At 37.9% G+C, this 12,909-nt stretch overlaps 2 protein-coding genes across 2 annotated transcripts; both read left to right on the forward strand.

Annotated features, from left to right (window-relative positions):
- Positions 1 to 694: 694 nt before the first annotated feature.
- Positions 695 to 2,472, forward strand: LOC120332032 (uncharacterized). The gene is made up of 5 exons (XM_078109442.1): positions 695 to 750; positions 1,473 to 1,639; positions 1,762 to 1,924; positions 2,066 to 2,253; positions 2,342 to 2,472. Exons 1-5 carry the CDS (start codon positions 695 to 697, stop codon positions 2,470 to 2,472), a joined length of 705 nt encoding a protein of 234 aa, XP_077965568.1.
- Positions 2,473 to 9,310: 6,838 nt separating this feature from the next.
- LOC120334449 (nuclear pore complex protein Nup93-like) lies at positions 9,311 to 12,831 on the forward strand. The gene has a single exon (XM_039401961.2). It carries the CDS (start codon positions 9,525 to 9,527, stop codon positions 11,943 to 11,945), a length of 2,421 nt encoding a protein of 806 aa, XP_039257895.2. The 5' UTR covers positions 9,311 to 9,524; the 3' UTR covers positions 11,946 to 12,831.
- The last annotated feature ends 78 nt before the right edge of the window (positions 12,832 to 12,909 follow it).

The raw sequence follows: 12,909 nt of genomic DNA on the forward strand, positions 1-12,909 counted from the left end.
GAAACTCATTTTCTGGGCGTTTTCATGGCTTCGTCTCACGGCCCATATCCGTGGTAAGGATCTACAAGTGTTTAATAACTTACTTATACATTTTTCAACAACGTCTTAGCATAACTTAACTAATAATAACTAAACAGGGCTATGGAAAGCCTGCCCAACACAGCGCAAGGTCGAGCAGTAATAACTAATATTCATCCGCTCGCTAACAGCTGGTTTAATTCAATTGTTACGTCATGCAGAAGTCATTGTTCCATGCCGAAAATGTAGAGAATATAGGACAGATCGTAGCACATATTTCTTGTAGTAAAAGCGTCTTTTCCGTAAAACGTGCAACTTTTGGAAGTGGGAACAAGGCAATATTTGTTACTAAATTTTTAAGGAACATTTTAAAATCATTTTCAGGTAGTTACCTGATGTGCGCTACGAAACTCACTTTCTAGGCGTTTTTCAGGGCCTCGGCTCGCGGCCTAAATAGAATTATTTGGAATACAGACCCTCCCTTGTCACAAGGTGGCACTAGATTTTAAACTTGAAAGATGAATTTTGTAGATGTCAATCATTTTTTCAGATTTATATTAATTCCGGAGAAGGAAAGTAAATAATTAGACAGTTATTTGTTTTAAATACATTTCGGTCTTTTGACATACAATGAATTAAATCAAAAAAATGCACTAAAATAACCAAACATAACGAAATGCAGAAATACCTGGAAAACGAGCAAAACTTGGAAAAAAGCTTGAATAAAAACAAGTACGCACCAGTCAACGCAGCAACAAAAATATTACAAGCACAAAAAAGAGTGAAAGCGATTTGAAATTGACCAACACATTTAAATCAATTTAAAATGAGGAAACCCGACGCCAAAAAGGCTTATAGGAACAGGAGGAAATGTTTACAATCGGAAAACAGTGCAAAAAGTATATCGTCTTCATGAAACGCGCGCCGAATGGTTTCAAGCGAATGATAATGGTAATGATAATGGCGAATGATATACATTATAGAATTATATATAAATCTGTCTGAGTATGGGGGAATGGGCACAAGTGCTGAATACAACATTTGTTATGAACCTTCCCCCATGTTTTGCCTATTTTCATAATCTTCTCGTCACCTTAGTCTATGTTGCTTATTTTTTGTTCATTGTTGTAGGTAGATGAAAGATCAAAATAAAATTGTATTAGGGCCCATTCACACCAACGCAGTGCGTTGCGTTATATTTTGACGCAGATGCAACGCAATGCGCTGAACTTGTTCACACTGCGTTGCGTTGACGCATGTCAAAAGGTCATATTCCGGGTGCCCGTATTTTGGATCAGGAACTTGATAGGCATTGTGTTTAAGAGCAGAGTAGGTAAGACAGCTGTTGTTTGGATATAAATTTGAGACGTTTTGGCGATTGTATAATGCCGTTGTATATCAATGATAGTTATTATTTTCAAAACAATGAAAAATGTACAATGATTTTTATACAGATTGATTAGATATCGGTATGGCAGGTATGGACTTAGAACAGTAGAACATCTCATAGTTGAGGTCAGAGAAAGGAAGTGTCTTTACGCTGTAAAAGAAGCAGCCTACAGGGATACAATTAAAAAGGGAAAGGCGTGGGAAGAGGTCGCAGAGGCGTTGGGAAGAAGTGGTAAGAAAATGAGTATGAGCCTAGAATAGTTATCTGTTACTATATTGCATCTAAAACCAATTAGGAAGAAATTAAGTAAATGCAAGATAACAGAATAAACTTCAAAGTTAATTGCTTTTCAGTGACAGATTGTAAGACCAGATGGAGATCTACAAAGGATAGGTATAGGAAAGAGAAAAGAAGGGAATCAGAGGCTACGAGGAGTGGGGCAGCAGCAGGGGGATATAGAGCATGGAAGTTCATGGAGGTGCTAAAGTTCCTAGACGAGCACGTCGACTTTCGAACGTAAGTATTATTTGCTTTCGTAACAAACGCAATAATATTTCTAATCCCTACCCCACAGTATCAACGGTCGCAAATGACTGACTGACTACTCCAGATCTCGGAACCCCAAACTATGACCATGTAACTTACTCTTTTCCAAAGAACGTCTTCAAATATTGACGAGGATGTCACTCTTGTGGTGCTCCAAGATGGAAATAATGTCCAAATGAGTGGTGAAGCTGACAACTTACCTAATATGAACACCAGTTGCACTACATCAGCATCTGATAAAGATGCACTTACAAAAGCGACTGATCTTGACGAAACTATCATGAGTCTTGTCAACAAAGGTATTTAATTCTAAAACCTTTCCATGAGGCATATTTGTGTCACACAAATGATTTCCAATCTAATAATCATACCTTTATTTACATACAGAGAGTGATGATGCTGAAAAATTTGCATTGAGCCTCGTAGATACTCTACGCAGGCTACCAGTACAACGTTTGCAACTTGCGAAAATTAAAATTCACGAGCTTCTGTACAACATCGAATTTGGGGAAATATAATTTACTTGGAACACATTGTTTTCAATTATTGATTATATGGTAATCCTGAAGTATGTGAACGAAGATGGCAGACACCGAACTTAGTATGTCTACCAGGTTAGGTTTAGGCAAAATTTTCAGGTACAAATACTAAGGGAGTCGCTTGTCTAGTCCCCGAACTAAAATAAGGAAAATTGGAATAAATTATGGCCTAAACCTAACCTGGTAAACATACCAGGTTCAGGTGTCCATCTTGGTTCACATCCTTAGGGAGTACCAAATATACTAGCATATCAGATTTGTAATACCTCTGCAGTTCAGTAATCATCTATAAAATTGTTAAAAGATCAGCAATGGTGCCATTGCCAGGGCACAGCACCTTCCCCTGCAAAGTAGTTGGCAAAGGTGTTGCGAACAGATTGTGCGCTCTGTGTTGCACGGCCACCACTCCCGGGTATGTCATGCAGCAGTTGAGTGGACACTGTAATATTATCGTCAACTGGTGCAGCCCCAGCAACATCTCTTCTCAAAAAATTGTGTAGGCAGCATGTTGCCTTTATGACAGAGTCGATATTGCTGGGCTTCAATGGTATTGGTCTGTGATAGACTCTCCACTGATTAGCTAAGATGCCAAATGTGCTCTCTACCATTCTTCTTGCCCGCGATAGGCGATAATTAAAGATTCTTTTCTCCTGCGAGAGACCATTGCCAGGAAATGGTCTCATCAGATTTTCTTTCAAGGGAAAGGCTTCATCCCCAATGAATACGAACGGAACAGTAGGTCCATCCGTTACTGGCAATGGCCTGAAAATAAATTTGCCCTATTTAGCCAGAAATACAAAATGAGGTTTAGGTAGGAGGTTTTTCTGCATAAACATGCTTCATTTTTATGGGTTATTACTAAGTTGTTAAAATAATAAGCCTTTATTACTTAGGTGTAAGGAAAAATCATAGCCTGTTTCGTTATAGAAAAAAACATCAGCAGTCATTTTCAAGTCTAGGTGGACTACTAGCTTAAATAACCCACCTTGGTGAGGGTAGACTCAAGGTTCCATTCTGCAGGCGACGGCCAAAACATGAGTTCGCAAATATTCCCCCATCGCTTGCTCTGCCATAGGCGCCAATGTCCACCGCAAGAAATTTATAACTGAAAAATATGAATTTCATTGAATTCTTGATGGCACTGTTTGGAATAAATGCCCATGTATAATCCACATAATATTGGGAAATAATTGGTTTCTAATTTATTTAGCCATTCATAGAAAGCAACCACAAGTGGTAAGTTACAAAAATTGTTTACCTATGAATACAAATTAGTGTGATACAAAATCAGGTTTAATATTTACCATGCATCAACGATAGCCAGGAGCACAATGCTATGCGTTTTTTTGTAATTGTAATACAACGATCCAGCATTGCTAGGACATTTAACAACAACATGCTTTCCATCAATAGCGCCCAAACAGTTTGGAAATTGCCATTTTTTGTGAAAAACATCGGCAACCTCAGTCCATTCGGAACAACTTGATGGGCATTTGAGGAAATCCCCTCTCAATGCATCCCATATTGCAGAACATGTTTCTGAGACAATGTTGCTCACAGTTGATATGCCAAGACGATAGCTGTTAGCTATAGTTCTATAGCTATCGCCAGTAGCTAAGAATCTGAAAAAATGAAAGATAAAGTAAAGCAATTGACACATTATGTAATAATAAATAACAAAATATGCTCATGTGTGAATGAATTTATAAATAATAGTCTATCATAAAATGGAAACATATTTTTATATGCGGCCAATGGCAAACACGAGTGCACATTATTATCAGATACAAGCTGATTACTGTGATGTTTATCCCTGGATATACAAATGTTTGTATTTGCTATCTGAATAAGTGTTTCTTAACCTGTTATATCATAGACATAAACTTCTGAATAGCTCATCCATATTTTTGGTTTCACAAAGTGATATAATGAACCACTTTTGCTAACTTATCAGCTAATGTACCTCAATGTTACTGCAATTCTCTCTTCTGGTGGTATCGGCTTCCTGAATGCTGTAGCTTGTTTACTTATAACAGGCCCAACTAAAGTTATTAAAATTTGAAAGTCTTCGACTGACATGCGGAGGTAGGTCTCAAAATAGCTTCTCCTCTCCAATCTCATCTCTTTCAAAAGCCTGTGGTACTCGCCTGTTAACGTTACAATATTCAGATATTACCCGTTAAGGTACCGGTAATCATTCAATATGATATATATTTTCAAACCTCTCAAATACTACTTTTTGCACTAAAATGAGCTGTAGACTATCAGTAGAGGGTACCGTAATACTACAGTACTATGATAAGCACTGTCCAGACTGTCAGAACACCTTTCAGCTTTTTAACTACTGAACTAGATCAAATACCTGAATACTGGAATATGGCACCGGTCTAAAGGGCTAGTATGGTATGTTAACTGTTAAATCTAGAACCATGTAAGTAGCAAATTCTGTTTATTACAAACGGCTAGAAATACGGTGCAGTCGTATACGTACCGTACGTACGGTACCGTACTGGGGTACGGCCAGTCTGGATTTCATGGCCTTTTTGAACGAGAAATCGGGCGTGCAATCAGAAATTCCCGCGTGCAAATAAGAATTACTGGCGTGCAATTATAGCTCACGACGTGCAAAACAACTGCACTCGCGTGCAACTGACTTTGACATCAGATACCTCTCAATACATCCGCGTAAAATTACCGGTATCGGATAAAAAATACGTTGAATCAGAGAAAAAATGGACGTTTGACCTTTGACCCCAAACATTATTTCTACAGTTTGTCGCTAATTTTGAGAGTGTTTGTGCGACTTTGGATACCGGTACTGTTCAGTACATCCGCGTAAAATTATTGGATAAAAAATACGTTGAACCAGAGCAAAATGGACATACTTTGTCATTAATTTTGGTAGTGTTTTTACCTAGAATTAATGGATAAAAAATATGTCAAATTAGAGCAAAATGGACGTTTGACCTTTGACCCCAAACATTATTTTCATACTTTGTCACTAATTTTGGGAGTGTTTGAGCAACTTTAGATACCGGTACTGTTCAGTACATTCGTGTAAAATTATTGTATGAAAAATACGCTGAATCAGAGCCGTACTTGGCCATTAGTGCGGAGGCGATCTTTTCGTCCATAACTATTCTCACGGGATTCCTATTTCCTATCATTCAACACGATATGGACCTTTCCCCGAGCATCGACTTCCTTGTTTACTTCGTGACATTGGCCAATCAGCAAGATGCAAAAAAGGACGTAACAATGAGAGGAATTTTTCGCGGGTCAAAGCCGTAGGCTTGCACGTAATTGACAAAAATCAATTCCGTAATTACGGCAAAATCAATTACGTAATGACCCCGTAATTGTGATATTTTTCCACGCATTTAAACCTATCATAACAACCAATTGAATCCACTTCTTTTCCGAATGGGACATTGAAGTTGGGTTTTCATATTCTTGGCAGTACTACACGCCATCGGCAGATGTTAAAGACAAATATCAAGGAGTGAATTCAAATTAATTTTATTCTGATTTTTATCTTTTGTGTTAGCTTTGATTTCCTTTATCACCTTCGCAAATTAACCGTCCCATTTTTATGCGATCAATTTTATTTTATCATTACCGACACTGGTATACGGTTATTTATGGAAACGATAGTTTTTTAAAACCACCTTAGTACTGAATAAAAATTAAGGGTTTCTAATTTATTAACCAACGACGAGCGTATTCACTCATTTGATTATACTTGCGATTTCCTCGCGACGAAGACTTGTTTTTGCAGCGTCTTCTGCATTATCCGACATTACTGCCTTGTTAGCATTTTATAATAATAATTATTGATGTCGACTTATTGACGATATTCCGATTACCATGCTTCATTTTACATTTAATCATTTCGCGGACTGAATGTTTAAAACATTATTTGCGATAAATTTAGATTAAATATTATTTATTTGAGTATAGTTTAAATATCGAACTTATATGATATGCCTTCTCCGAAAATACAAAAGTTATATCGCAAAACAATGCATTTTGTGACATTTATTTTACACTCACGACATTAATTTGCTAACTCAAGTCGGCGATCCTATCGGCCAAGATTGACACAAGTTTGGTCGAGTGCCTTGGTATTCAAGTAGACGATAAATCAAAATAAGTTGCCGCATTTGGTAAGACAGTTAATCATACATGGCCGAAATATTGAGAGGAATTGTGAAAAACATCATGCGCAAGACCAAGTCCGGACTGATATATAACGATAAAACCGTTAACAGAACATCAAGATTTTGTAATAGAAAATGGATCTCGCACAGAATAAACACACTGGCTCATATTTGATTATATATGATAGCAGTTAAATTTTTTTGCGGTCCGCGAGGAATCCGTCGTTTTGCTGTTTCTCTGCCGTCTCAATCGCTTTACCGATGCCGAGAAGACGAAGTTGCGTTGGTTCATTACGCAATCTCTCTTTTGTCGTCATATTGCTATTTGATAAGCGCGACATTAATTATCACGGCGAGGTATTGGCGCGAGTGATCAATCGCTCTTTTGGCTTATTTGGTTCCAATTCGTCGCGAAAGCTCTTCGTTAAATTTCACAAAATCGTCGTGTTGAAAGGTTATGGATATTTTCCTGTTTATACCCAAGTATGAAATAAAACAGCCAAAAACAGTATGATATTCCATGTTCATATATCAAGTGTTGATATTAACATTAAAGAATGGTTAAGCATTGCTAATCCACACTTGGTGGGGAATTCCCACTATTTAAACGCGTGACTATAAAATAAAATGAAATAGAAACGGAACATATATACCATAAGTAACGGAAAACTGGAACAAGTAAATAATAAATAAAAGTAAAATGGATACAAATGTTTGATAGACCATGTTTGAAAGATTGATCTCCTGCGTTCATTAGTCATTTCACCCGAAGAAGTTGAAACCGGGCGTGTTAGCGTCCATCGGTCTTAACACAATTCTTCCCCCTATCTACGGTTATTATGTACATTGGCCATGGCCATGCTAGATAAGATGCGAGAGAAGTTGAAACCAGGTGTGTTGGCGTCAATCGGTCTTAACGCAATTCTATCCCTTATCTACGGTTAAGTTACGGGAGAAGTTAAAACCAGGTGTGTTGGCGTCAAACGGTCTTAACGCAATTCTATCCCCTATCTACGGTTAAGTTACGGGAGAAGTTAAAACCAGGTGTGTTAGCGTCAATCGGTCTCAACGCAATTCTATCTTTTATCTACGGTTAAGTTACGGGAGAAGTTAAAACCAGGTGTGTTGGCGTCAAACGGCCCTACTCAGTTCTTCCCCCTTAACTACGTTAATAATTTACATTGGCCATGCCAGAGAAGTTGATAATAGGTTAGTGAATGGCAACGCGTCATGCCCTCCTTCACCTACGTAACAAGAGAGAGAAAAACGGCTGCGAATACCGGAACTCTAACTTCTACTTGTTGAGCTTTCATTTTTCGCAATCGACGAAATTGACTGCTTTGAAGAAAGCTCGTTTCAATGCAATAATTACGACTTTACGGAATTCGTAACTTCCCTTCCGTAACTCAAAATAATTACGTAATTCCGTAAATCCGTAAATTACGTGCAAGCCTAGTCAAAGGTTGGGGAAAGGTCCATGGTCTTTTTGCTTCGCAATATTTCGATCAGACCAAATCTTGCAGGCTGGTATTTGTCGACAATTGTGGAGTTATAATATTTTGGCATCTTTATATTACTGGATTATTGATTTTAAAACCATTTAAACCGATTTACATTGGTGAGCAATTGCAAATTTTCGGCGTGCAAAATTGATTTCGCTCGCGTGCATTTTTGCGGAGCGCTAGCGCCCTCGGGCGTGCACCTGCCATGGAATCCAGTCTGGGGGTACGGTAGGCCTACCTACTGCTGTACTGTGAAAATACTGCAATACTGGTACCGTACCTCTAGTCTCTCTTCTCTGCAAAATAGGATGCACCCACCACCTTCTTCTTTTGCATCTATTTTTTTTTTTATCCTTGCGTCTTTTCAGCCACAACAGTAATCCCAATTTTTGATGTTTGCTCAAAGCCATCGCCAAACCACAGAACAAAGCACCGGAACTCAACTCAAATCTCAGACAACGCAGCGCGTCAACGCAAAGGAATGTTTCCTCGAGAATTCGTTGCGTTGACGCAGTGCGCCAAAATGATGCGTTAACGCAACAACGCAAGTTTACTTAAACAATTAAAGAATAACGCACTGGTGTGAACAGATGTGAATGGGCCCTTACATTGTATTGTAAAAAACAATTTTGCAACGAACGCATAAACGGTAAAATAATAGTGTCAAACGTTTAAACAGCGCAGTTATGAATTTAGTATCTTGTAATTTATTATTCATAAAATTATCCCAGTTTTTCGGCTGATATAAGATTAACTAAACTTTGATTTTCTAAGTTCTGTAATCCCGCCCAAAATCAGGACAGACAACAGCTATACTCTGACTCCCACTACCGGTGAATCTACATGGCTGATTAAAAAAAATTTATTTGTCACAAGACACAATAACTAACAGGAATAAGGCAAAGCTCTGCGACGTGGACGCGTTCGGCAATATTTTGCTGTTTTGTGAGTAATATGTTTCAGTTTAGGATACATTTTTTATTTAGGCGTTATGTAGATGCAGGTTTTTTTGCTATAATATATATATTTAGATAGTTTACTTTGAATATTCCGGAGTACCGGTACCGTACACAACAAAGTTGGAGAATTCTTGCTTATTGTGCTTTTGTTGTTGTTCAACCTCTGTACCACTTACCGGTAGACTACCTGGCTACAGACTTATCGCAGAACCGAAACCGGTACCGTACCGGCACGTGCTATTAATTCCAATGTTTATTTAACTGCTGAGCTGTGTTTAAATTGTTGATATCATAGTAGACTAGCCTACAGTGCACTGATTTTCCAATGAAACACTTTTTGACATAAGTTACCGTAAGTCATTTCCAATATAAAGTTTTAGATTATAGTAATTAATATTCAACCTAAAATCATGTCTGGTGTTGAACTTGACGATATTTTACAACAAGCAGAACGACTGACAGCGGATCTTGATGGTGGTAACGAGTTACCAAGAGTCCAGCGTAACCTTCAACAAATTTTGGACGCTGGACAAAGACTCTGTTCTGGAACCCCAGCAACCCATGATAATGCAGAAGTCAGGGCTTCATTGCTTCTTAGTAGACGTGGGCATGAAATTCCGCAAATTTCTGATAGACTGAGGACGTTAACATCAGCTGCACAGACCTTAGAGCCATTGGAACCAGTATGTGATACTGATATTGAAGGCTTTCTTCGAAATGAACGAGAAAATGCTATACTTGCTGTTCTAGAAGAACAAAAAAGTAAGGCTTTTCAAGCTGTTGAAAAATATTATTGGCAATCTAGAATGAGTGAGTGGGAAAAACAAAAGCAGAGTATACTTGGGAAGCTTATTGGCAGCGATGGAACTTTGAATTTCACCCAAGAATTTTCTGAAGCTGGAAGAGTAGTTGATGACTACAATACTTCTCGTTCGGTTTCTCGGAGTGCTATGGATACTTGGGAAGTTGGTTATGCACAACAAGTTTACATCTATAATGAAAAAGTATTATCTGGATCGATTCGACCAAATTTCGTAGATTTGTGTCAAATAACGGCTGAAAAAATACGAGATGAAAATATTATTTCGCTATGGAATATGGTGAAATATGTCCTGAATGCTGAAATATCTGTAGCGGACAAATCTGTCCTTGCAAGAAGATTGTCAAAAAATGTAATCTCTTCTGTCGTTGGCCAAGCTCGAAGTTATTTAGAAGACATGTACAGAGATTACATGATGAAATGTGTGCATCAGCGCCCTCATGTGGCACAACTTGGTGGACGACCAGGCACTATCAATCTTGTTAAAAGTTTTTTGAAGGTAAAGCCTCCGCATCAAGTTCATGAATACAGAAATATCGATTGGGCGATTTTGTATTTTTGTCTTCGATGCGGAGATCTCGAAGCTGCTTGTGAAGTTGCGCAATCTTTGGATGGGACTTTCCCAGAGCTTTCAGGTTGGATTAACGAGTATGCTAAAGATCGTACTTTGTCTCCAACTTCTGAAAATAAATTATTATTACAATACAAAAGATCAATTCGAAATGCTGGAAATCCATATGCAATCGCTATATTTTGTATTCTCGGTCATTGCGATTTTATGGAGTCACATACAGAAATCGCTGGAACAACTGATGACTATTTATGGGTAAAGTTATGTCAAGTTGTCGTTGAAAAGTCCTCTTCAACGCAATCCGAAGTTTTGACCTTGCTAACGCTTCAAAAACTTCTCTCCGATTATGGAGAATCCCACTTCAACGCTACTTCAAACCCTCTACTGTATTTCCAAGTATTGTTTTTGACTTACCAATTTGAAGCAGCGATTGAATTTTTGTCTCGATTTCCGAGTTTACGATGCCATGCATTGCATGTAGCACTAGCGCTTCACGAAGCAAATCTATTGGTGAAAGCAACCAATCTACATGACGGGTTGATCAGTTCCAAGCCATCTGACCAATCTCAATTCACGAATGTACAACGACTAAATTTACCAAGATTGTTAATGATGTACACTCGGAAATTTGAGTTGACTGACCCAAGAGAGGCGTTAAATTACTTGTACTTTCTCAGAGATGAGAGACATGAAAATGAGAGTCTCTTCTTGCAATGTACGAGCGAGCTGATTCGTGAAACAGGCGAATTCTCGATGCTTTTAGGGGGTTTGAATCCTGATGGTAGCCGGCGCCCTGGATTAGTGGATAGATATTGTGCTGGTGACACAAAGGAATTGATTGCAAAAGTCGCTGCAGATACGGAAGCCAAAGGTCTCTTTGAAGATGCCATCCGATTGTATGACCTATGTGGAAATTATGATAATGTTATTACGCTTCTAAATAGGCTTATGTGTCCTCTACTACCGTCTGCCGACCGTGCCCATTCTGACCGAGTTCGTATCAAAGATCTTGCTGTTTCAATTGCTCAGAGATATCGCTCACTTGCCGTTGAGCTTTCACAGGATCTGAGTTCCACGTTTTACGTTCTGCTTGACCTCCTGACCTTTTTTGACCAGTATCACCTTCGTCGTTACGACACCGCAATGGATATTATAAATCAACTTCATATCTTGCCAACTAAGCCTGAGCAAGTTCAAGACAGGGTGAGAAATTTTTCTGCGTTTTCCGAGGAAGTTCGTCAAAACATTGGGGAAATTCTGCTAGCTACGATGAACATGTTAGCATCTCAGAAAAAGGCTCTGCAAAGCAATAAAATCTTAGAAGTTGGGGCGACACGTTCTTACGCAAGTGCTTTACTGACTTTTGCTGGAATGCTTCCATACCAGTTACCTGGAGATATCACATCAAAACTAGTGCAAATTGAGGTTGATATGATGTGAGAGGACATATTATAAGTACACTGAAATGTCCAAAATCGATTGAATATTCGAGACCATTCGAAATGGGTTGGCAAATGTATGACTTAAGAGGTATCAGAATATTTTCATTTGGATATTTGTCAATTTGGGTATTTGACATCTGACACTATCAATTTACCATGATTTCTGCAAATTTCTCTGCTGAATATGATATTCCACATTCAAAAATATTATCACAGAATGTATGGCTTTTATTAATTTTGGCCTGTAAGCATAAGGTATGTTGCTTGAATGCCAAACACTATCCATTTTGATCAACTTGGTACAATCACACTGATATCAAAATTTACATTGTAAACATTGACGCTTGGCAACAAATAAGTGCTAATGCTAGTCTGTGTATATTTGCTTTGTAAAATTTCCTGATATTAATTTCTCAATAGAATGTCTCAAGTGGTAACCATACAATACTGTATATTTTTATTGATGAACAGGGGGTGCCACCACTCTTAGGTCTTTTGAAGGAGACAACGCTACACATCATAAAATTTTGAGAACTACTGGCCTAAGCTAATAGTTTTGTTGGTAGAAAGTTTATTTTCGAGTTCAAAGTCTGTTAAAAATAATCCTTTTTGCAGCAATGTTAACTCTGCAATCAGTTCATTTACATAACTTGTGTTTATTGTTTAGAATATGTTCCTTGCCTTTGCTATGAAAAAGTCTCTAGACAAGCAGGAAATCATGCACATGAAGTAATTCAATTTTTTGCATTATAATGTCTTCAATGAGTTCAAACTAAAAATTAAAATTCACATCTCTCCAGAGTGCCTTTGTTACCGATTTATTTTGGAGAATTATTGGTCGCTTTTCTATAAACAATATCTGATTTCACTGCCTTTTTTTACAGCATTATTATGCTATTTTACATTGAACAATAGATTATTATTTTGAATAATAATCGAGACTTCAATTATGTGGTATTATT

Source organism: Styela clava, chromosome 15 (assembly GCF_964204865.1).
Source record: "Styela clava chromosome 15, kaStyClav1.hap1.2, whole genome shotgun sequence".
NCBI lineage: Eukaryota > Metazoa > Chordata > Ascidiacea > Stolidobranchia > Styelidae > Styela > Styela clava.